At 40.0% G+C, this 25,808-nt stretch overlaps 1 protein-coding gene across 3 annotated transcripts in view; it reads left to right on the forward strand.

Moving 5' to 3' along the window:
* Nucleotides 1-25,808, forward strand: part of DENND1B (DENN domain containing 1B) — a 173,399-nt gene that overhangs the window by 19,154 nt on the left and 128,437 nt on the right. For all 3 annotated transcript variants that reach the window (XM_083506774.1, XM_083506773.1, XM_083506772.1), the window contains one exon: nt 24,031-24,074. In XM_083506774.1, the coding sequence (XP_083362900.1) occupies nt 24,031-24,074 (44 nt within the window). The remainder of the gene's footprint in view (nt 1-24,030; nt 24,075-25,808) is intronic.

Consider the following 25,808-nt stretch of genomic DNA (forward strand, 5'->3'; position numbering starts at 1 on the left):
TCGGCGGTTCAAATCCCCATGACAGGGTGAGCTCCCATTGCTCTGTCCCAGCTCCTGCCAACCTAGCATTTCGAAAGCACCTCAAAGTGCAAGTAGATAAATAGGTACCGCTCCGGCGCAAAGATAAATGGCATTTCCGTGCACTGCTCTGGTTCACCAGAAGCGGCTTAGTCATGCTAGCCACATGACCCGGAAGCTGTACGCTGGTTCCCTCGGCCAGTAAAGCGAAGATGAGCGCTGCAACCCCAGAGTCGTCTGCGACTGGACCTAACGGTCAGGGGTCCCTTTACTTAAGGATCTGATTGGGACAGGTGTTTTGTTATGTAAATCCAGTAAACCCAATTGTAATTTATTGTAAAATAGGTTCTTTTCTCCATTGTTCCATTGTCCACTACTAGCACTGTGAATGCCAACAGCATGCCCATAATGCTGTAGAGCACATCCTTCCCACCAAGGAATTCAAATGTAAGGCTTTGTTGTTTGGACAGATACTTCTTATAACTGGATAACCCAACACAAGCCCTGACCTTACTCTGGTGTTGCAGGAACACCAACAGGAATGCATGCAGATATGCTGGTGCAGACGTCTAAGATCAGACTGCAGTAAGACCGCAATTTATGCAGGGTGGATTGCACCTAACGCCAAAATCGTGTATAGTCAAAACCCATTGGGTTCAATGGCGAGTGCGATTGCCAATGCCGTTTTTCCCGGACTCCCACTACCTTTCTAACTTTTCTTTTAAAAATGTCATGCACATAAATATAAATACATAAGTTGCAGACATAAATATAAATACATAAGTTGCAGACTTCCTGTGTAGTTCATTGAATACAACAAAGTTAACGTTTGCCAGTCTACAACCATTTCTTATGGGTGCCACACAAGTTGGTGGAGCATGTGTAAGCATGCTGTGCCCCATCACACCCCGCTCCGCCCCACCCTCATTCTGTTCCACCCTACCCCATTACACCCTTTTTATTATGTGTTTTGTGACTTTTTTCAGTCACTTCCTAGTTCAGCACACATGTGTAATTGTGTGTCTTTCGGACACATGTTAATTGGTTGTTGCCTTTATTAGCTGAAATGTTGTGAGCTTAAACCTAAAAAAGAGTAATGATAAAACTAGGCACTGATTGTATGGCAAATATGTAGGGTGGTATTCAAGTAAGTTTTACTCAGGGTAGGCCCATTGAAATTAATGAACATAGCTGAGGTAGGACCACTAATTTCAGTGGGTCTAATACTGAGTAATACGTAGTTGAATTCTACCTGTAATCTGCTGTAGTTCTTTATTTTTCTAAATTTTTTTGCTTTTTAAGTTAGATTACTAAATAGGTGAGATACTTATTTTCAAAGCTACTATCTGCAGGCTATTCTGATAGTTACATGATTATTAATTTGCTGGAAGTGTGGATCCAGATATATATTGGCTTGCTTAATTCCAGTGAACATGTTTGAGTGAAAAGGAGCAAAAGTGATGAGCAATGCTCAAAATAATTTATAGAAAATTCTAGCACTGTGTTACAGGGTAGCCAGAAATTTTCCCTGTGTAGCAGTGCTAGAATTAATTTAACAACTGCAGGACTTATTCAGAAGAGAAGGGAGGGGGGAATCCAGCAGTTATTTCTGAATGGAACACAAAACAACTTCCCACTGTGAATGCACTCTTTGAGAAACAAGGATATGCTTTGAGCTGTCTTTATTTAGACTACTGATGAGGGCAGTTTTCCTTTCCATAGAATGTTTGTGTCTTGATGGTGTTCAAGGAAATTATTTTTACAAGCTAGGAAATCACTTTGTATCTTGCAGTGTTATTTGGCGGCAGCATCCTTAAAGGAAATCCAGTGTTTTCCCCTTGACTATAAAAGGTTGCATAGGAAGGCTTAAAATGGTAGCTCCTAAGATATTGTGGCTAGTCCTTGGGGGTCACGGTCAGGATTTCACCAGCTGATTTGCTAGCAGAGGCAGGGGCCCTATCAGAGCTGATCCATATGCAGTGGCCCAAAATGTGGTAGGAGTTGAGCCAGGAAGCCAAAGTCAGGGAACAAGTCTGGTGTTGGAGCCACGAGCAAAGCAGGAATTGGCACAGAGAAGCAATGCAGAAATTGGGTCCAAGGCCAGAAATGAAGACAGAAGAGCAGTTCCAATGACCTTCTAAGGTGGATGTGGCCAGTCCAAGGCCCGAGGGCATTTAGCCCTTCAGTTCTGTGGCTCTCACTTGGCCACATGTGAGAGCTCTTGGTTACACCTACAAGCCTACTTGTGTAAGGCTGAACACATGTATGTTGGGGGAGAGCCAAGGCGTGTCATCCCAACCCATGCATGTGTGCTGAGTGTATATACCATGTCATCTAGAAAGAGCTAAAGTTAAAAACTACCCAAATAATGAAAAGTTCTATAGAATTGCAATGAGGAGCAATAAACCGGTGGAGAGTTTCTGGAGCCTCTTGTGGGGGCCAATCTACTGGCTTTAATTCTAGTGCCTGCTATCCTTTCCTTTTAGGCTCAGAGCAATGCTTTGCCACATGTTGTTTCCATGATGACCTGGAGCTCCCCAGATTTCTGTTGGATGGTGGCAGCTGCTTCTCTTCCTGTTCTCTACCAACAGTTCTCTTACTTCTTTTCTTTAATTGTTCCTCACAATTGCTTGGGCAGGGGAATTATGACCCTGAGCCTAGTTCACATGTACAAATGAATCAGGTGGTGCTGATAGACCACATGTGATCTTTTGCTAAAGTCCCACAGAAACCTAGGAACCTATGCTCTGTGGATAGCAGTACAAACAGATATCTCTGTAAATGTAACTTTCAGATAGTTCATGAGAAATTCAGGGATCTTGTTCCCACAAGTGATTTTTCTTAGTATTGTGTGCATGTGTGTGTGGTATTATTTTTATTTCTTACTATGTTACATTTTTTTGTGTTTTTATATTGTAAACTGCCCTGTGATCCTCAGATGAAGGACGCCTTAGAAAAATGAATGAATGTCTGGTTTGTTCAACATAATTTTGTCAATACAAATCTTAACATAGATTGAGTTATCTCTACTGATTTTGCCTCTCGTCATTAGAACTTACTTCCAAAACCAATGAAGTTTCCTAAGCATGCTATAGTTGCTCATTTACTTGCCTTGTAAAGGGGTCAACAAGGAATTTAAATGTGTTATTGCATAAGAAACTCATTTCAGCAAAGCAGAAGTTACAGAGGATACAGGTGAGTAAGCTTTTAAAAATAGAAACTTAGATCCTTCCAATTTAATAACGCCCTGTGCAATTAAATGCAGAATGGTGTTATTAATGTGTAGGTGCCTTGCCCTCCCATAGAGATGCATGAGCAACACTGTGCTGAAGTGTTAATCTTAACATTTCCTTCCTGAGTCACTCATTTCCACGAAAGTGCTGTTCAGCTTGGGGATGAGAAGATAGTAAAAAAATGCATCTTGCAGGAGATAATGGCTACTTCTTTCAGTCACACAAGTTTTGGGGCTGTGGTTTAAGTATAGGATTGTGCCAGTGATAAAGCTCAGAGAGTACACTCACGGATTCAGCTCAAGAGAAACTTAGGTTGCAGTCCTCTGGTGCATTGACCTGGCAGTAAACTCATCTGAATGTACTATTAGAACTGACTTGGTAGAGGATTGTGTTGCTTGTCACGGTTCTGATTGTACCCACTTCTTGAACAGTATACCCAACTCTGGGTTTTTCCCCCCTTTCAGGCCAGCTAAAGAAAGGGAGGGTTTTTCCCCATCTTGTTAAGCTCTTACTCCCTTGCTTTCTGTTTGATGTGCATGTGGACGTGGCTGCTGCCGCATGCTCTCCCCCCCCCCCCAGTGGGATAGAAGCCACTGCCACTGCTGGGGGGGGCAGAGTGCAGAAGTTGAACAGCACCCTCTATGCCCTGACCCCCCCTCCAGCACATGAGTGTCTGCCCAACAGCGGTGGGGACTGGGTGAGCATGGAGGGCACACATATGCCAGGCGGGGCACAGAGGGTGAAGAGCATGCTCCATACTCTATCCCCACCCAAGCACCAGTGGGGCGTGGCGGGTGCTCTTTACCCTCCATTCCCACACCCATTTAGCGTCTGCCTGCTGACAGGTGAGTGCTTGGGCGCCAGGTGCATGGGGGGGGGCTGGTTTGTGCCCCCCAAGATTCTGCACCCGGGGCAATTTTCCTGTCCTCCCCATGCTATACCCCTGGGTCCAAGCAGTCTTCCGCTTGCTCAGCTCCTTTCCCAGGGACAACCTGCTCTTCAGTGCTAAATCAGATTAAAATTCAATTGCCTTTTGCTCCAATTTAGCACTAAATAGTGCTAAACCTCCTGACAAAATCAGTGCAAACAAATCAGAATGCTGAATACACAGATCACCTGTAAGCGACCAATGTTTTGTCAAACCTGAAAATAGCAAAAACCTGGGAGGAGGAAGTTGAGGTAATAGCAAACAATTTTAGACTAGTAACTAGGACTGGAAATGGGGTGTGTGACTTTGGGATAGGTTTCTGTATTTTAATTACTCACCTACCCAGTTTCAAATACTTTGATATTTTAGCTTTTTAATCTTTGAAATCCTAACCTGGATATTTTTAGTGCTACATGGAAATTCTGTTCTATGCTTTTTCTTGGTAGTTTGGTTTGTGCTGACATAGCCTTCTGAACAGCTACCCATATGAGCTGGAAGGTCACCCTGTATAGAGGGTCTTGCTGCTTCTAGCCATGGTGGGGTAGGAGACTTTTAAGGGCACAAGAGAAGTAGTGAGCCATGCATGTGGTTATCCAAGTACTGGCCTACATTTCAGATGCCAGCACTAAGCAGGCTATCCATGCTTCTTTTCATTTAAATGTTAGACTTACATCCTGCTTCTGTGGAAATTGTAGTCCCTTCCCACCTGCAATAGATGAGCAGGTAGGTGGGACCACTATTCCTAGCTCTTCTTCTTGCTGCTTCTCACTTTATGTTAAACTATGTTCTCTTTTAGCTGGGCTATCTCTGTCTGGGAGGGGTTGCAGTTTGGCGCATCAGGCATACTTGGTATTTGGTGGTTACATAACTCTGTGTGTGCCATGGGCCTCTAGTGACAAAGCTGGATTAGTCAAGTGTCTCACCACTGCAGACTGGATCTTTCATGGGGAGTGCAATTCCATCCCATCCAGGCTGAACATCACTATCTTGGTTAGACAAATGACCAGCTGTTTGCCTTGCCTGGACTGAGCTTGAATTTATTTGTTTATCGCCATCCAGTTCATTACTGATCCTAAGCACCAAATTTAGCACAGATTTGAAGCATGTGTCTCATGACCACGGCTCATGAAAACTATGCATGCATGGATGGTGCAATTGTTAGTGCTGTTGCTGTCTCTAACATCCACAGGAAGTCAGAATACAGCCTAGGTGGTGTGGTGCTCTCTCTAGTCTAAAATTGTTTGCTATTACCGAATGCATGTAAAGTTGTGTACACACAGGCTTTATTCTGGCCTTCAGCTAAACATGTGAGGGTTGGGAGCAAGGCCAGTGTGCACAGCTCTGTCCTCTCTCTCTCCCTCCACCCACCCACCCACCCACACACTCGGTGACCAGCTCTCTATAGGTGATCAGTTGAGAACTGTGACAATAGTGATCTTTTTCTCCCACTGTGCTAGGTGAGGAGAGACAGGGGGGAAAAAACCCTCAGAGAAGGACAGGTTTCAGTTCCACCTACAATTGGCATGCAGCCCCGACAGAAAACTCCCAAGAAAATGTGACCTTTGTCAGAGGAGAGTTTCCTAGCTCCCTCTGAGTAACGTGTTTCTTCAATAATTGTTAAGGTGATGGGAATGGAATGGTAGATTGAACGGAAAGGGTGCTATGATGTGTTGTGCCTCTTCCAAAAGTGTGGGAGGAGTGTTTAAGGACAATATCAAACATGTTGAAGACTAGGCATGCAGTAAGAATGGCCAAATATTTTTGACACACATTGTATAATGAAGCTGATAACTAGCTCTCATAAAATTATCTGTTGATAGTAGTGTAGTAAATGTGTGAACATAAATCTCAAGTTGATTTAAGGTTTGCTAGATGTGCTAATTCTAGAACATTTAAACACTTGAAACCTGGAAACGCCTGAATCAAATTTCTTTTTAAGTAACTTTCTTACATATTTGCCTTCCTGTTCTCTATTCAAGTTTGCTTGTCTTCCTATCCTGTATTTGTTTTTGCTGTTTACTGCCTCTGCTAGTAAGTCCATAAACTTGCTGGACTGCTAGAAGATGGCATGAGTGTAGTCACTGCAGCAGAACAGTTGCCTATAGACAAAGAAGCACCAAGGTGTCTTGATTCAGAGCCCCTGAGCTCTTTAAATTCTAGCAAGCTGGATACTGATTGAATTTCTTTGCTCAGCCTGAGTAATTGTTACCAGTAAACTAGGCAGAAATATAAGCATGTTTCTGCACAATGTCATTGGTGTGTCTTGGTGACTTTATTCAAGACCCACAATATATGTGGTTATCAGTTGATGAAATGCTTTCATTTTCTTTCTAAAGCATCAATGATATTAAAATCCCAAGCCTAGAAAACTGCATCCTCAGTACCAAGGCACACTATGGCTTGTGGGTTGCTCCATTGCCATATGCCTCACCATAGGAATCTTTTTTGTTGCCGCACAAAAAACTCTTAATTTTTTTTTTTTAAATATATAAATGGCTTACTTTAGACTAAATAAAGTAGGGGCAAATATATTTTCAATAACAAGCAGTTTGAATGTCATCTTGTACTCTGTGCACTTTAAAGGAGCAGAGAGGGCTGGTAGCTGCATCCCAATAAAATGCACGTACTGACCCATAAGGGAATTAGTGCCAATGATTGTTTAAAGCTCAGGCCTCTTAAAGTTTTCTCCTATCTCTCTATTAAACAATGGAAAGTTTTACCGTATGTTCAAATAACATCTTCATCAGGTTCACAACAGGGTACCTTAGTTAATTTTCAGTTGAGTGCTTGATAGGATTTTCTTTTTCTGGCTGGTTGGGTGAAAGTCTAGACACTGAGAGACGAGGCTTTAGTGGGGCCTCACAATACAGTTATTGTGAATGTTAAGTAGGAGCAGCTTCCTCTGATGTAGAGACTCCATGCCCAAACCAGCGTGGCTTTTGTTCCAAAGGAGAGGGGCTAATCTAAATGCTCACAGTGTGAAAAACTTTTTTTTTATGCAAGAGAGGAGAAAAACTTGCCTTAAAGGTGAGAGGTCAGGAGTTTAACCTCTGACCGTAAAATAAGAGACCAGCAAAGAGTGGGATAAAACAAGGGCAGGAAAGAAACCCTTCAAGTACCCTGCGTATTGTTTACTCAAAATGGGTCAAGCAAATGATTGTCAGGTGTGGTTACATGAATTCTCGTAAGACGGCATGATTTCTGCGGACTTTAGTTTCTTGTAACTTGCGCAGGTTCTCCCCCCTCCCTCCCCCCAGTTAGATAGTTTGAAGTATGAGGAATGCTAAAGCAGATTTTTTTTGGGGGGGGGTTTAGAGCATACATTAAAACACCCCGTGGGATTCCATATAAGGGGATACCTCAGTTTGCAACATCTGTACACACAACTAAATTTATTCCCTGGAATCTCCATATTTTTTTGTTTCTCAGCAAGAAATTTTATCCTTCCTTAGGGCAGTTATAAAGGACAGCCTACATCGTGGGCTTTCCTCATGCCCGTTTCTTTGGCAGGCAGTGGGAAGAGTGGCCATAGTTAATGCAGAGGTCTTTGGGTGGTCACTGCTATTGTGCAACACCAGGGGAGAGCTGTTCCCAGTTGTAATGCAAAAGAAATCAGGACATTTCTCTCTCTGATCTTGTTTTGGCATTATAAGTACTGTGGAACTTAGGCACAATCCAATTATAAATGATGGAGGTGGATGCTGATAGTTAATAGACATATTCCACATGCTCAGATTTACTGGTCTAAGCCTAACTGGTTACCCTCCTTTTTTTTCTGTAAGTCAAGCATCAACAATCAAGAGTATGCAATGTAGTGCTGGGATTTTGAGCTTGTTGTCTGGATCTGCTGTATAGTATAATTTGCAATAGGAAATGGACAGTAACTTAAAGTTTTTGTCTTCCTCTTCTGAAAAATACTATAATCCTAATGACTTGGAACTGAAGCCAATATTTATTTGAATAGAAGGGCATGTGTTACAGATGTATATACAGTGGTACCTCAGTTTTTGAACTTAATCCTTTCCGGAAGTCCGTTCTTAAACTGAAAATGTTCTTAAACCGAGGCACACTTTCCCTAATGAGGCCTCCCGCTGCTGGTGCCCTTCCGCTGTTCGGATTCCGTGCTTAGACAGAGGTAAAGTTCGCAAACTGGGACACTACTTCTGGTTTTGCGGAGTTCGCAAACCGAATAGTTCATAAACAGGGCTGTTCTTAAACCGAGGTACCACTGTACAGTGGTACCTCGGGTTACATACGCTTTAGGTTAAAGACTCCGCTAACCCAGAAATAGTACCTCGGGTTAAGAACTTTGCTTCAGGATGAGAACAGAAATCGTGCTCTGGTGGCGCAGCGGCAGCAGGAGGCCCCATTTGCTGAAGTGGTGCTTCAGGTTAAGAACAGTTTCAGGTTAAGAACGGACCTCCGGAATGAATTAAGTACTTAACCCGAGGTACCACTGTATAGTATACAGTCATACCTTTGGTTACAGACGCTTCAGTTTGCGTTTTTTTCGGGTTATGGACCCACCGAAACCCAGAAGTACCGGAATGGGTTACTTCCGGGTTTTGGTGGTCGCGCATGCGCAGAAACTCTGAATCACAACCTGCGCGTGCGCAGACACACTGCTGTGGGTTGCGAACACTGCGGGTTGCGAACGTGCATCCCACAAAGATCAAGTTCACAACCAGAGCGTCCACTGTACTCTTTTTATTTATATATACTGTATATATAAGGTTAATAGGTTTGAAATCATACTGCAATAAGCATAATGGACACATGATGCTGCTTTATACTGGCTTGTTTTGCATGCCACATTATGCCAAACTATGCTTATGAACAAACCATGGCTTAGCTGAGTGCAACGCAGCAACAGAACGACAGGGAAGGAGCAAAGCAGCTGGCATTTCCTTTCTGGAAACATGTGTGCTCATATTTTTGGCTTAGTATGAAGTGCAAACAAGACTACAGGTACATCCAGCCCCTTACTCTCCATTCCCAGCTATCATCAATTCTCCAGGGTTTCAGGCAAAGTAGCCTTGCCCAGTTCTGCTTTTGGAGAACTGGTTTTCTTTTTCTATTTTAACCACAGGGGCTTTCTACATGAAACACATGTGCTATGACTCTCACATAAGTTTCTAGCAGTACTGAGTCTAGACTGGCATTGCAGAAGATGGGATCAGGAATCTGCTGTCCCAGTGGCCTACTCTGGATCAAAAGTGCCATGATTAATATACAGTAAATAACTGCATCTTCCCGGGGCCTCTGCCTTCTCAAGAAGCAACCCCTTTTTCAAAACTGTTTTCTTCAGAGAGTTGAAAGCATTGTGTCTCTGATCCAGCCTTCTTTTTTGTGATGTAGTTCACAGTTTTGATCTCGTTTTCTATCCTAAAGGATGCCTGCTCCTTATGAAGAGTATTGTTGAAATACTTTTAAAAGTATTATCCATTACTGCAGAAATATTTTATAAGGTGATGCTTAGGAATAATTAACTAAAAATATGGGAATTGTTGTTGTCATCTATTTAAGATCATTGTTCACAACACAAACATCACTTTGGCTAGTAATTGCCAGCCTCATTCAGTGAGTCAGCTCCTGTGGTATTTACTGTGTTTTTGTCACTATGCTTTTAATTTTAATTTAAGATTTCAGTTCACACAGCCCCAGACTTCCTGCTTCTTCTCTTCTTTATCTAAAAAATGTTTTTGACTTGAAGCTTCTTATTTCCATTAATAATAGAAGTAAGTGGCTTTTGAGGTTATATGAATGCTAAATAAATAAACAAACAAACAAATATACAGAAAAATAAAAATAATTGAATTAAATTTCTCACAATGGCACTAATGTTAGAAGGTTTGTAATCTGACATTTTGCGGACATAGAAAAAGACTCTTTACTCTTCTCAGAATTTAGATACTCCTTCCAATAGGGTTTCTCTATCAGAAAGGGGTACCACTACAATTTATTATAAAATCATTAGTTTGGAACCTATTTTTACAAATAGTAAAAACGTTGCCATTAGCAAAGTTACTACTAGTCAGTAGTAGTAACTTGTTAAAGGAGACTTTGAAGGTTTCTTAGAGCAGATAGCCACTTTAGTTGAGGCTACTTTGAAGTCAAGAAGATTTATCTGGGACTTTCCCCCGATACGCTAAATCTTTTCCATACTTTGCTCACAATGCTTTGAAACATTGTGATACTCTCCTTGGATCAGAACTGGGGCACCTGTGCCCCCCCTCCCCAGATGTTGCTGTACTACAGCTGATATCATAACTGATTATTGACCCTGCTGCCTGGGGTTTGGAATTGGAGACCAACAAGATCTGGAAGTGCCCAAGTTCCTCACATCTGCTGTACAGCAAATAAATACTTTGCAAAACAGCATTTCCAGTTAACAGGAATAACCAGCCACGAGGGCCATCCAGCTTAATATTCGGTGTGCCTGGTGAGTGATGTGGGCTGAAGCGTACCAATATTACTGAGAGTTCTTTCAAATATCCATGAGTTTCCAGTGCAGAATTCAGTTTACCTCCTTTCTGTAGATATCCAGTGAGACAGTAATCCAGTATTCATGTGGATTGTTGAATTTTGTGATTCTCAAGCCACTTAGTGCTGTTTTGAGTGCCTTGGGCATTCTGCATCATTGTTCTACCCATGTGTTTTGTTTTGTTTTTGGTCCTGCTGAACAGTAATCTGGCTCAATCCTGTATGTACAGATATCACATAAATATAGGTACAAGTGTAACAATGGATAGAAGCGATGTGTGAACTGAATCTCTGCATAAGGCAGAAGGCCTGTAACTTAGCCTAGTGATATAATTCCATTAAAAGGTTTCTTAGCTGTTGGAGTAACACTGATTTTTCTCTGAGCAGTTCTATTAACCTGCCTTCTTGCTTTGTTCTTATCAGAAGTTTGGTGTTGACTTTAAAGACTGGTATGTGAAGTACGTCAAAACATAGATTTTCAGCTACATGTTGCCTGTCATAGATAAATCAATGCTTGAATGTATGCGGAGCAGCATTTAAATTTTTTTCCTTGTGTTCATGTGGAAGGCCCTTGGGACAGATGGCCCCTCACTGTTGATGGTTCGATTTCAGTGATCACCCACAGCTTCAGAGGAGTGCGAAGAAAAGAAATTGCTTTCTTTGTCAAGGTGTTTTCAATTCAATTCTCACCCATTAGCCCTGTTTCGTTAAGTTTTGAATTACTCAGTCAGGTGACTGATGAGTGTATTTCCCCCTCTTAGGCTATTGAAATAGGCCTGGTATAAAATGGAAAAGGAAAATAAAAAAAGGTTTATAGTTACTGATTAATAAAGTGTCTTTAAACCACGACACTGCTTGGTATATTTGAACAGTCAGACAATATTGAACATGAATAGTACGACAAAAGATGAAGTTTATGGGTAGAGTAGGAAACTTGGCCTTTGAAGTACACTCTTTATATTTACAAGCAGTGATGGTCACAGTTTTAAATTTGATTGTGATTTTCTGTTTAAATCTGGAAGAGCTTTTAAAGACTTCTTTGTGCAAGTAAGAAAGGTTAGGTTCTCAAGTTAAATTCCTAGTGGAATCACCAAGCTGCAAAATATAATCTGATACAGTTGGCAATGTCACAATCAGAGTGGTTTGAATTATGGTATCCTGGATACTCCCCAGAATGGGAATTGATCTATCAGGTCAGGTTTGGCTTCTTAGTGTCAGTGAAGTTCCCTTGTGTGTCCCTGCATTACCTGTGTTAAAAACTGAGGGTTTACATTTCCTTAGTGGGGAAAGGAAAATAAAAAAGGAAGAAATGGTTTTCGGGAACTATTTTTTTAAAAAGGGATTTTCAGGGTTGTTGTTTTTTTAAAAAAACAAACCCTGCAGCTCAGTTTTGTATTCTAGGTTTTTATAATGGAAACACTACTGAGATAACAACTTACAGTTCACTGATATTTGAATGTCATTCCAATTCATTTGTATACGTTTTAATAAGCATGATTAGATTTCCCTTTGTAAAAAGGCTTGAAATTTCCCAGTTATGCAGTACCAACCAACACAGTATTGTTACAGCCCAGTGTCTGCCAAGAGGTAGCAATATTCCAGGGGGTTCTAGGTGCTCACCCAGGGTTGTGTTTCCATTAGGAAATCAAGGCACATGGTCTCTTGGTGCAGCCTCCTCCAGCCAGCGCTGCATGGAGTTCTGCCTACTTGCTGCTGCTTCTTCCCAGCAGCCTTTGCAGAAAACAACTCCTTCCCTCCCTCATCCAGTATCCTCCCTGTCACACTGGGAACCTACGATTCACCTCCTTCTGTCATGACATTGTGCTCCTTGTAATCCTAGTAGTCTCCTGCTTTCTTGTCTGATGCTGAATGTCTCACCTATTGTCAGGTTAATGACTCTGTCACCACCTGTCTTTGTTCTTTGATGGCACCTCTCTAAGCTCCCAAGGAAGCTGTCTTGGCTTGACTTCAAACCCCACATTTACTAATTTCAGAGATTATGGGGAGAACCTAGCACCCAGGTTTTGGTCCCCTTGCAAACCCATTAACAGTATTGTGCAAGTTGAAGGGCACGATCCTGTACTGAAGACCTGTCTCCTGGGGCATTCTGGGATTTGGTACAAGCTCTGCTGTGCTGGCAGAATGCCAGATATGCTACTGTTAAGATTTATATGCTGGCAAAATAGCTCGCATGCCTTCGTGGAACACTTCCTTGCTGGTACTGTTCCACTGGAAGGGATGAGAGTGGAGTCACAGGCATAATGTGGGGTGGCACGAGGAGAAAGTGTTCCTACTCCTATTGACAGTGCAACTTTACACCAGCCACAGACATGGTGCAATGAATTGAAGGGGATTCTCCCCCCCCCAAAAAAAAAATGGTTGCCACAAAACAGCATAAATTAGGGTATAACTCAGTACCCAGTCACAGCATATACCACCTGTATCAAAACCCCACATCATAGCTCAGATGACAGAGCACACGTTTGGCCTCATGCTGTGCACATTTAAGAACTTTGGTGATTAGAAACTATTGAAAAGGGGGCATTTTCCACAGAAAGGGAGCATTTTGCACAAAGCAACCTAGATTAACAATTACACAGGAACATGAACATATTGTTGACACCTCTTAGGAATTAAGTGCATGGATGCTGATTTTCCACCACTGTTGTATTTCTATGCTCTTGTGGAGCACACAGTAGATATGCTGATTATCCTAGCATACCAGTCTTTGTACTGGATTTTCACCCTTGTCTTTTATAGTAACTGTCCTGCACATCATCTTGTGTTGAGTTAAGGACTTCAGAGGTCAGAATTACGTGCTTTTCCTGAAGTTCTGGTCTTGCTGCATTCTGGGCTTCATGAACAACAACAACCACCATAACTGGATTTCTTATCCACCCTTTACCATCAAGCCTCAGTTCAGGTTACAACAATCTAAAAATGCAGTGTTGAAATCATTTAAAGCAAATTTATCTTCTTTGAGTGGCGGAAATAGAAGATATGTTCAGCTGTTAGGTGCATATTATTTTATGCATGCTTTGTCATGCTTATCTTTTGTAAAAGACATGCAACAGCTCCACAGCTTTTATCTATTAAGCACCAAATGATAAGTGCCATCACCAGCCAATGTGCTGTAGGATATTAGCAGTGATAATTCTATTATTTCATTATTATTATTTATTTAAAATATTTCTTGCATCACTGCTGAAGCAATCCCAGAGCAGATTACATTAAAAGCCAGATATACGATGCTTATTAATACAGGAGCAAAAACTAGAGAAAAAATCCCCATGAAACAAGTAGCACAGCAGTTTAGTGGGGTCCACAAAAGCCTGAATGAATAAGTGAGTCTTCCACTAGCACTAAAAACTCACCAGAATTGGAGCCAACCATATCTGAGAGGAGATGAAATTCCATTACTGAGAGTACCCTCTCCTGCATTGCCGCATACCACATTTTAACTATCTGTGTCCTTGTGGGGGGATTATTGTAATCTATTGTTCTTTAAAACGAACTCCATAGTGGGCTATATCATTAAATATATAATACACACAAATTATATAATAAACGATCTGAGAAATGAAATCACAAAAACAATAAATCAAATGCACACCATCAGAGTGACCAAACGTCTCAGCTAACCAAATGCCTGCATAAAAAGGTTTTTACAGTACGTCTGGAGAATCTGTGTGAGAATGGTCTTTCAAGAACCTTGCTCTCACCTTGATAGTATTTAGTATACAGTATGCAGGCTACCATTTAACCCAGTGTAGCTGCAGCTTCTGAACAAACTTCATATGCAGACTGATATAGTGTGCATCACAGTAGTCTACCTGAGGTTACCAGCCTGTGTCCAGGCAGTCCCTGTCCAGTCGCCAACTATTAGGTGTTCTGAGGACAGTTGTACAGTATTTGCCTGACTTTTTTTTTTTAAATGTACAATCTTCACTTTGAGGTTTTAAATTCAAGGTTTTAAATTAAAAGTGTTAATTTAATTTAATTTAATTTAAAGTGCAGTTAATTTTACATCTGCTTGTTGAAGATTTAAAAGGTGGCATGTCTTTCAAGCCTACTTGTTAACCCAGGAGATAAGCTGGGGAATTCGTTTCTTGAAATCCCTTAGTTTGTAGGAAGCCAAGCTAAAAGCTTGGCAGGTTCAATTTCATCTTTGTACTTTCTGTGCAATGAACCTTCACCTGATTAAGGTTTTCATTTTGTAGCATAACTAATGGCATTGTAGCAAAACAGGCTTTCCTTTATGCTCCCAGTGACTTTCCATTCTGTTTTTAAATGGTATAGCACAATATTGGGCAAAGAGGATTGACCTTCCATTAAAGTAGCTCAAAGTTGGATCTGTCTTGTTAGTACCAAAAAAGAAAAAAAGGTGGAGCAGGGGAGAGACACAGGCACACAGTTATTTGGAAGTTGGCTATTAGTGATCAGCTGAATCTGAAGGGGCTTCCCTTATTATGTGAAGGATTTCCAACTGGAGTGGGAATGCTGATTGACTAGGATTCCTGTCCTTGCGTTGGAAACCTTCCATGCAATGAAGTGGGTCTCTTCAGACTCTGCCAGTCATGTGTCTGCTTGCGCTCTGGGCATTATCAAGGTGATAGAGCTAGTCTCACACATTCCTGAAGGCTCCTTCAACAGTGAATGCCTGGAGACAGCTTCTCTATCTAGTCTTTTCTGATATATTTGTAGGAATATTATGGACCTTTGTTGTGTGTAAAGTCTCCTTAAATGGATGCTGTTAATCTCAGAATCAGGTTTTAAAAGGTGTGGGCAAGATTTCATATTCTCTTCTTACTCCATGGGTGTACCGGGGAGAGGTGCCTTTCCCTGAATCAAGTAAATAAATAAAAATACTTAACTAAAAGTAGAAATTGTGGAAAGATATTGACAGATTTTTTTGAGCACTTGGGGTCAAAAGAAAGTAGTTTAAAACAACTGTTGTTGAGACATTTCATTCTGAATATGCTAGACAGAGCCAGACAGAGGATGATGACAGGCGGGTGTTCTGTCTTCCCAACATAAATCCTGTCTACTTGCTCCCCCCAACATAAGCCCTGGCTATGCCCATGTCTTACTCTGTTCCTACTTGGAAGTCTTAAGCATGCTTAGGTTCATGCTGGCAGTATCTTTAGCAGTGGTTCCTAATTTGCTGACCAGCATCATCCTTCTGATTCATGACTAGAGTCCTGTGATTAAGAGCAGATCAGTTTCGGATTAAGAGAAGATCATTGGCCGGATAAGGTAAATGCTGTAATACACCTTTAATCTTGGATCACGGTGGCGAGAGAACACATAATCTGAGAATTTGCTCTCAGGCCCTTAGCTATGCATAAGAGATTGGAAGCATTATATGTGAACCAGCCCTTCATTATTTGTTTCCATAGATGCTAGGCGGAAGGAACCCTTTAAATAGGTGAAATATGTGCACATTACATTGAGGTCTTTGGGTAAAATATGTCATTAATGAATCTAGATTATTGGTACTGTAAAGTTTGGCAAATAGCTGTATTGGTAAGACCTCAAGTAATGAGAGGTCAAAGAAAGTCACTCAAGTTTTGGGCAGGTTGGTATTTGTTTATTGATTTTATAAATAGCCAGGAATTTGGTAATTACAACTGTATATAAAATGGCTTGGGAAGATAGGATCAATTGAAGAAAGATTAGATGAATTAAGAAAAATGAAATGTGGCTCTAATTAACACCATGATTTGTTTTGATTATAGCCTATGGAAAACAAGGATGCTGTAAATGAAAAAAATAATATTATACATTATAGTAGATCAAATATTATGCTAAATAGAATATTTTTAATATTATTTATAGAATAGATTGTTTATTAAAGAAATGCCCTTTAAAGAATCTTGAAATACTCTTCATAGGGGCAGTTATATATGTTTATATTTGTGTTTACTTTCGTAATACAGTTTGGTATGGAATTGTTAAATAAAAATATCATTGTTTTGGTTGACAGAACTGCAGAGTCAAAAATAATGTGTTTTACTATCACATATGAACATAGAGACATGCATTTACAAACAAAACTAAAATGTTTCAGTACATGTATTTTCAGTACAGATATTTATTGTTAACTATAAAGTTCCTTGGCATATGGGGGGAATTAAAAAAAATAAAATCTAATATATGTAATGATTAACTACTCCAATTGCCAGATGTGTTTCAACATCATGGACTTCTTCAGTATCACAGATGTTGCAGATAACAGATTAGCCACTCCAGAGTATAATGAGACAACTCATGCTTGAGTTGATCAAAGGTCATGTTCATGTGTTTCTATATATATAAATTTGTTTTGATGGGCAACCATCCACTTTTCTCTGAATCTGGATCAGGGCTTCTTTCCTACTCTGCTGCAGGCTAAGGACACTATGACAGACATCTTCAGAATAAATCTCAGTCCCTCATGATCTCCTCTACCATGCCATACTCCTTGGATCAGGTCAGAAGCCACCAGAGGAGGCAGTTATTTCTGCTTTTTAGTAACCATAGCAGTGCACTCTACTGACTTGCCGTTATATTGCACCATACAAGAATTATATTTACATTTCAAAGGAAGCATTTTCATTTTAACAACAGCAGCTACAAGAAACTTCCTAGAAAGCAAGCTGATGATAGTGTTGTTTTCAGTGTTGCTCTAAACTCTGATAATACTATGAAAAATCAGCTTTTTTTCCAGTTGTCCACAAAACTGAATAGAAGTTCTCCCAAAAAAGTTTTTCTTTCCTAGATTGTCCACACACAACTAATATAACCAGAATAACTTTAGTTCAATCCATTCTTTAAAATTGGAGTAATTGGATTCACACATGCACACACACCTCTTTTGGCCAAATATTCCTTGTAACAGATTGCCTGATTTTACAAGGTACGACTGCTATAGTAAAGAGTGGACTGATAACATCAGCAAAATTCTTTTCATGAGCATAAATCTACCAAGTCTATGATTTGCATTAAAGTGTGCTTTCAAGTATGTCTTAAAGTGGCACTGTCATTTGCATATTGTCTTTAATCTAACATATTTTAAGTGCCAGACAAGATAGCAAGTGTTCTTTAAGGTTCTCTGCACTCCCCTCTTTTTTTTTTTTATTAAATTCCTCTACTCTGTTTTGCCCTTGTTCTTTCTTTTGATTACTGTTCCTTGGCAAATACTGACTGCTTTCTTCCATACTTGCCCATGCAGCTTTTCATTCAGCTACTAAAACATCTTCCACTTTTATCCTCCCGAGATAAGATTCTGAGACCCTCACCTAAAGTCAGATGTGCCTGACAGTAATATTTCTGGTTTATAATGTGTATCCCTTATATGAAATCTGTTAAAAAATTAATCTGATATACTTTCCTAGCCACTAGCAGCCAATTCTTTTTAATGTGTGTGTATATATAATAACCTAATAATTCCAACTTTAAAAAGTTCAATGCTGCACACCAGAACTGTCCCCTTTCAGTTTGCTGGAAGAGAGTTTAAAAACAGTAAATTCTTCCAGTTGTAGAATGTGTGTGTGTGTGTTTTTAAAATAAAAAGCCATCTTTTGGGGCTAAAAACTGGCCTGACTACAGACTGCTTACACCAGGGGTCAGCAGACTTTTTCAGCAGGGGGCCGGTCCACTGTCCCCTCAGACCATGTGGGGCCGGGCTATATTTTGAAAAAATAGTAATGAACATTTTCTATGTCCCACAAATAACCCTGAGATGCATTTTAAATAAAAGGACATGTAAAAACATGCTGATTGGGCCGGATCCAGGCCCGGCCCTTAGTTTGCCTACCCATGGTTTACACTGTTCCTTCAGTAGGAATTACTGTAACCAATGTAATTTGCTGTTCTGAAACGACAAACAGGAAATCGGTGATTTCTAACCTTTCTAATTTGCTCATTAGTATTTAGAGTGCTGGAGTACTCTATGGTATTTTTGTAACTAATTAACTGCAAATGGTACAGAAGTAATGAATGAATAGATCAACTCAATAGATACACTTTGTGAAACTTTTCACTGAAGTCCTTTGGTACACCTCTATTTCTCCCATAACTGGTGGGCAAATACTGTGCATTTTGCAACCCTCTTACAGATGCCAACCAGGCACTGAAGCCTCACAGGCCGGCAATTTGTTCCAGGTGAAGGACTGTGCATGGTACATTCAGTGGCAGTGATTGCACATTACAGAAAAGCATAGCTAGTGGGTTACTGTGAATGTGCAGAAGGCTTCCATTCCAGTCGTACCTGCTTGGCAGTGGGAGCCACAACCCTAATATCCTTTACTTAGTATTATGTCCAGAGCAAGAATAGTGATTGGTTTCACTCCAAAGCAACCATAGTGTCAAGCCAAGGTTTGTTTGAGTTAAACAAACCATGCTTCCTAGTTTGGATGTACAGCAAAATTAGAAATCATAGTTTGTTGCTCATGCTGGGGGGGGGGGGTAAAACAGAAGCAATTCATGGTCCGCAGTTAAGTACATTTTACCTTAATAGGTGTGATATTAACGCGCTAACCATTTAAGGCAGAATGGTGGTCTATTGATGAGTAACTAATTGATTGTTTAACTATCAATCAATTTTTACTGTATATAGCTAAAGGCCTTTACAATGGACGACAGAGAATAAAAGGAATCTTTCATCTAAAATCATACACGTAACCTGTAGCAGTTTACAACATAAACAGAAATTTATAACATTAAGACTTAAGATTGGGGTGCATTTACATAGCTGGAACGAAGCTTCTTGGCTGCCAGTGCAAATTTGGCTACTTGGTGTGATTGATCAACTAAATGATGTTTGAGCTTTTCTTCTTCACCTTTCTTTGTCTCTTAAAGCAACGCCTCTTTTTTTAGCCTTCTCTCTTCAACTTCTTTCAAATCGCTCCTAAAAACCCACCTTTTCCCATGGAGCCTTTGAGTTAACCCCCAAGCTCCCATGCCCACTCTAGCTAAGCTCAAGTACATTTAGTGTAAACAATTGCATTTTCTTTCCCTGATTACTTTTGCCTCCACTTCCTTCTCTTTTCTCTGATGTTTCTCCTGGCTCAAATTTTAGAGTGTAAGCTCTTCTGGGTGGGAACCTTTCCTCTTGTGCTCAGGAAAGTGCCATATATGCTGATGGTGTGCTCTGTCTACCATGTGCAATTTATTGTTCTGCATTCTTGGACAAAAGGTGGTATATAAATTGTACATCATTTTCCAGACACCTAACTTTGGAATTGAAGCTGTGCACCGAGGCTTCTGATACAACCCTGCATCTGCTCCAAGTGCAGATCAGAGATATTTTACCAGTTGGATTTCTGCCAACCACTCTAAAACTGATGGTCAGTGAGAAGGCAGTTCTCCACCAGTCTCCCAACTCAGTGTCTGCCTCAGGGAGAGTAGTCTGTCTTGGAAAAGCTGGTGGCTAGAAAGTGAGCTGTGTGCCATGCCAGCTGCTCTGAAGCCAAAGCTCAGCATGAGAGAGTTGTATTGCTTCCCAGCTTGATGGGGAGCCTAGTTGCACTGCATCCCAACTGAGCATCTGCTTTGGGAATGTTGGTGTGTGTGTGTGTGTGTGTGTGTGTGTGTGTGTGAGAGAGAGAGAGAGAGAGAGAGAGAGAGAGAGAGAGAGAGAAACTATTAAAAATACATTTTTAAAAAATAGAAAAATAGTTGAGATGCTTGTGCAGATGTTATTAATCTGCATGTATCTTAATAAAAGGATGTGTGCACTCATGTTTCCTAAAACTAATGTGACCAAGTCTGCACAACATCTTGTTTTTTGCTTGCTATGCCACTTTCAGAGCCTTAGGGAAAAGTTGAAGTAAACCTATTTATTTCCCTCTAAACTGCTTTCTAGTTCTAAAACCTATGGAGTTTATCAACTGGTCCAATGAAAACAATATGGTGCAAGATTAATTTTTCTACAAAATAGTAAAGTTACCAGTAAAAAATTAACTTGCCTTTTTATTAGAAATGTTATATATTGACCTCTTGCTGTTTGTATTTCTCTTTTTGGAAACATTTCACTCCATATTGATATTGGCCCAAAATAAGATGTTTTGAATATTAATTAACTAAGATGTAGAAATCTGATTTCAAAATGGGATCAAAGCTTAACTAACCATTAACCATTCAGTTCTTGTAGGGTATATTTTCTAATGCAGAGAAAACTGTTGGGAAAGCTTAGATGGTAGAGCATGAGGCTCTTGTTTTCAGGGTTCTGGGTTTGGGCTTCACATTGGGCAAGATTTCTATGTAGCAGGGGCTTGTACTAGATGAGCCTTGTGGTCCCTTCCAACTCTACAATTCTGTGATTCTGTGTTTCCTTTAAATATCTATAATTGACAGTAACAAAAATATGTGAAAAGTAATTTTTCCTTCGTTTAGATAATTTCTGAGGCTAGTTTTAGCAGGTTTCCTTTATACGCTCTTTGTCTTGAGTTTAATATTGATATCCTGTAATTTTTATTAGAGGACACCTGACACTATGTTAACTTTACTTCTAGTTTTTATTATGTTTTGACTTTTGCGGTTTGCTTTAATATTGTATTGGTGTTTGAATTTTTAAAATGTGTACCACCCTAGAATCCATGTTTGGACACAGGTTTAGACATTTACGAAATTAAAAAATAACTTTTAAATACGGAGGAAGGCATTTAATTTTAACCACCATTAGTCTATCTTAAATTTGCTATAATTAAGATAAGTGTATTGTAGTTTCAATAAATATGAAGTAACTTGTTCATAGTGAAAGTAGGATAGATTATTGAACTGTATGATAATCCCAGGGGCTTGGATCCAAACCTCATTATTTACACGAGTGGAAAGGGATTATTTGCACATAGTGGGTGGTGGGGAGAGGTTCACATGGTGACACTTGCTTGTGTCTTATGGAATGCCTTTCCTGGAGGAGGACCTGGCACACGTGGAAGCAACTTTGTGCAAACCTGTAACCAATATAATGTTCATAAAATCTACATTAGTTAGAAATACTTGGTGAGTCTTATGGTCACTTAAAAATATAAATGAAAAGTGTTTAATCCAGCGCTAATATATATTGAATTGTTATAAGGCATATGTTGATCTAAGCTGTGTAGTGAGTTACAAGTCATCTATGGTGACGGTGTTTTCTTCTAGCTATTCCTGATCTCTCATCCATAAAATCAGCATAAAATTGACTTAACATTGTTGGGTGTCTAGAAATCAGTCTTCCCAGGAAAAGTAAATTTGGTCTCAGTAGTTCTGAAGAGGAAGTACATAACTGCAGAATAGGATTATGCTTCCTCCTTCTTGTCAAGATGTAGCCTCTTGCTTCTTGTCAACACACTCCTTCCATTCACTTAATCAATTTCCCAGTACACAAAGAATTCTGAACAAAAGTTTTCATACCTGTCAACTCAGGGGGTAGGAGACTCACATTCAGGATTGTGGTGCTGGGTACACCAAAATATCCATCTCTTTTTTTGTGATGGAAAAGTCCCCTTCTCCTTACTGTACCTTAAATGAAAATGATGGGAGCACTTCAGAAAGGAAGTGTGAAAATTAATTGATCCTTTGAATATTTGTTAGTGGCCAGTAAGACCTTTGAAGGGAAGCAAAGTCAATATCATAATACCAAGTAACATGACAATATTTACTGGTTTTTATTTTATAATAATAATAATTTATTATTTATACCCCGCCCATGTGGCTGAGTTTCCCCAGCCACTCTGGGCGGCTCCCAATCAATGTTAAAAACAGTACAGCGTTACATATTAAAAACTTCCCTGAACAGGGCTGCCTTAAGATGTCTTCTGAATGTCAGGTAATTATTTATCTCTTTGACATCTGATGGGAGGGCGTTCCACAGGGCGGGCGCCACTCTGTCTGGTTCCCTGTAGCCTCACTTCTCGCAATGAGGGAACCGCCAGAAGGCCCTTGGCGCTGGATCTCAGCTGAATGATGGGGTGGAGACGCTCCTTCAGGTATACAGGACCGAGGCCATTTAGGGCTTTAAAGGTCAGCACCAACACTTTGAATGGTGCTCGGAAATGTACTGGGAGTCAATGCAGATCTCAGAACCGGTGTTATGTGGTCCCGGCGGCCACTCCCAGTCACCAGTCTAGCTGCCGCATTCTGGATTAATTGCAGTTTCCGGGTCACCTTCAAAGGTAGCCCCACGTAGAGCGCGTTGCAGTAGTCCAAGCATGAGATAACTAGAGCATGCACCACTCTGGCGAGACAGTTCGCGGGCAGGTAGGGTCTTAGCCTGCGTACCAGGTGGAGCTGGTATACAGCTGCCCTGGACACAGAGTTAACCTGCGCCTCCATGGACAGCTGTGAGTCCAAAATGACTCTCAGGCTCCGCACCTGGTCCTTCAGGGGCACAGTTACCCCATTCAAGACCAGGGAATCCCCCACACCAACCCGCTCCCAAAAACAGTACTTCTGTCTTGCCAGGATTCAACCTCAATCTGTTAGCCGCCATCCATCCTCCAACCGCCTCCATTTTGTGGAATGGATTAGAGCAAATGTGGACAGATTTCAATCTTGTGGGGTCTATTGTGTTTTATATATTCATATGGCAATTAACTGCTGCAGGTGTGTTTTATTACTACCTAATAACATACCATAATTGCATATAACAAAGACTGAAGTAGTAGCAAATTTCAAAACAACAGTATCAGACAGAATTATTTAAGTGTTGTACAGACTGAAGCTTTATTTACTTGACAACTTTTTTATCACACGGAACATCCCTCAGAATGAAGTATTTGGGGGTTCTGCCAGATAGGAGTTCCAGGTACACATCCTACATGGGGTTAGGATTGAAAGAAAAACTTTAAAAAAATGCCTCCCTTAAGCTATCAAATTTATTTCTTTAGCCAGTGCTAGTTTGCATAAAACCAAATGATTTTTGGATGTAGCAGGTCCCAAACTTCAACTGGTGAATGTGTAGTATTCTGTGATATTCTTAACCTGTAATTTTAAATTGTAAATGTGGAAAAAAGCTTGGTGAACTGCTTTAAAAAACAGTGATATATGTGACATTTGAAAAACATTTTGCATTTTTTCTACTTTTAATTCCCTTTTGCAAAAATGAATATTGGAATAACATCTTTAAAAAGGCATTAAAACAGCCACAGAGTAAAAGGCAATGGAAAACACACACACCACAAAATAACCTTCTATTATTGTGTTAACAAATATGCATGGATTTTCATAAATATGAAATTAAAAATATATATTTTGAATAATCCCGTATCTGAGTTTTGAGACACATTTTTTGTACCTGTCTGTGAGCCTGAAGCTACGTTGACCCTCTTTAATATTAATGTACTCTACTCTAAGACTCTGTTCTTTTGTCTCTGATTAATGCTGTCTGTCAATTATTTACAGATCCTGTGGTTTTGTGGAAGTTCCCGGAGGACTTTGGAGACAAGGTTAGAAACATGAGATTGATCCCTTTAAAATGATGGAATAATAATAATAATAATAATAATAATAATAATATCAGAATAACTTGCCTTTCTGCAGCTTTTTAAAGCTTTCCTATTCAACTGTAGAAAGGCAGATGGCTGATGATAACAATAAAAGACTCTTCACCAGCTGATTTGATCATTAGAATGTGTTTGTGGCAGGAAGTATTGCACACTATGATAGTTGCTTTCATGGATTTATCACATTATTATTTTTAATCTGTGTGGATATTATGACCAAACGCCAGTGGTGGCATTTCTTCTTCTTCTGAAGTCATGAATATAGTTCCAGAGGAATAAATTTGGGAAATTATGATTGACACACAGCACTGAAATTGCCACCAGGCGCACATCACCAATGATAATCTAAGAGGTTGCACAACTGTTAGTATCAGCACTGATGTTAACATGTTGGTTGTGTATATACTGTTGGTGGTAGTTCAGTATTCATGAAAATGTTCTCTCTTTCACCAGAGCTACTTTGACACTTGGGCATGTTAGCAGTTTAAAAACAGGAGCGTAATGCTTGCAACAAACAGGTGGTTGTCTAAAACAGTGGTTTCATTAAAAACAACAACCAAGTCCTCTAAAAATTATGGTGTATTTTTTTTTTGATAGGCTTCTTCATTGAATTCATTTCGCTCTTTTCATTTTGATTTTATTGAACAGTATACTTTCTTTTTTCTGTGGCTCAGACAGATTTCTCAGTTTTGCTTTAAATAGTGCCAGACCCTTGGAGAAAAACACCATAAACAACAGTTTGAATTCTGTTTTGAATATAGGAACCTATATAAAAAGTATGTTGCCACAGCAGTTTGCAGTTTGGCCCTGAAATTCCGAACAAAATTGTCAGTTGTGCATGTGTGAAACTCATTCAGATCAATGATACTTCTTTATGACAACACAGAGAACCCCAGTTTATGTGTGTTGTTACTTGGCAACACGTTGCTCACACATTAATATGAAGTTGCAATCTATTCCAGTAGTCAAGAGCTTTAGGTAGACTGCGAATACCATTTGAATGAATGAGACTTTTTGCCTGGCAGCAGCTGTGTTTTCGATTTCACTCTGTCTCTCTTATTCAAATGTTACTATCAAAGGTGCATTTGAGGTTGATTGTATTCAAAGCTTGTGTCCATGCAAAAAGCAAGTTTTATTAAGTCTGTCAGTTGCAAATGTTAATATTTTTGTATGTGTGTGTTCTGTTAAATCCAGCTACAAATGTATAGAGTTGAATGGCATAGGAAAGGGTCAAAGGCAAGGGGAACTATCCTTGCGATTGGGCTAAATGCCATAGTAGCAGCTTTGTATGTGGGAGGTGTAAACCTGTGTACCTTTTCAGCCATAAATCTTACTTATTAGAAGCTAGCCTAATGAACATTATAGTGCTGTTGGATAAACCAAGGTAAAGGCACATAAGTATTGTGTTCTGCTCCTTTGAGTAGAATAGGTGAGAAATCTAAACAAATGTGAAAAAGCATTACCTTGATAAACTAGAGAAATGGGCTAAAATTAGTAGCTTGCCACATAAAGATGTTCCTGAGAAAAAGATGCAGAATATGATGCTCTGCTTAACCATTAACCAAGATAACTGTCAATGGCTTAGTTCGTTTGTCACTTTAAACCATGGTTAAACTAACATATGGTTTAAAGGTGAATTTTCATCAAAGTGGTGCTGAAATTTTGAGTGTTTCACTC

This window comes from Podarcis liolepis (assembly GCF_965112155.1).
Source record: "Podarcis liolepis genome assembly, chromosome: 6".
Taxonomy (NCBI): Eukaryota; Metazoa; Chordata; class Lepidosauria; order Squamata; family Lacertidae; genus Podarcis; species Podarcis liolepis.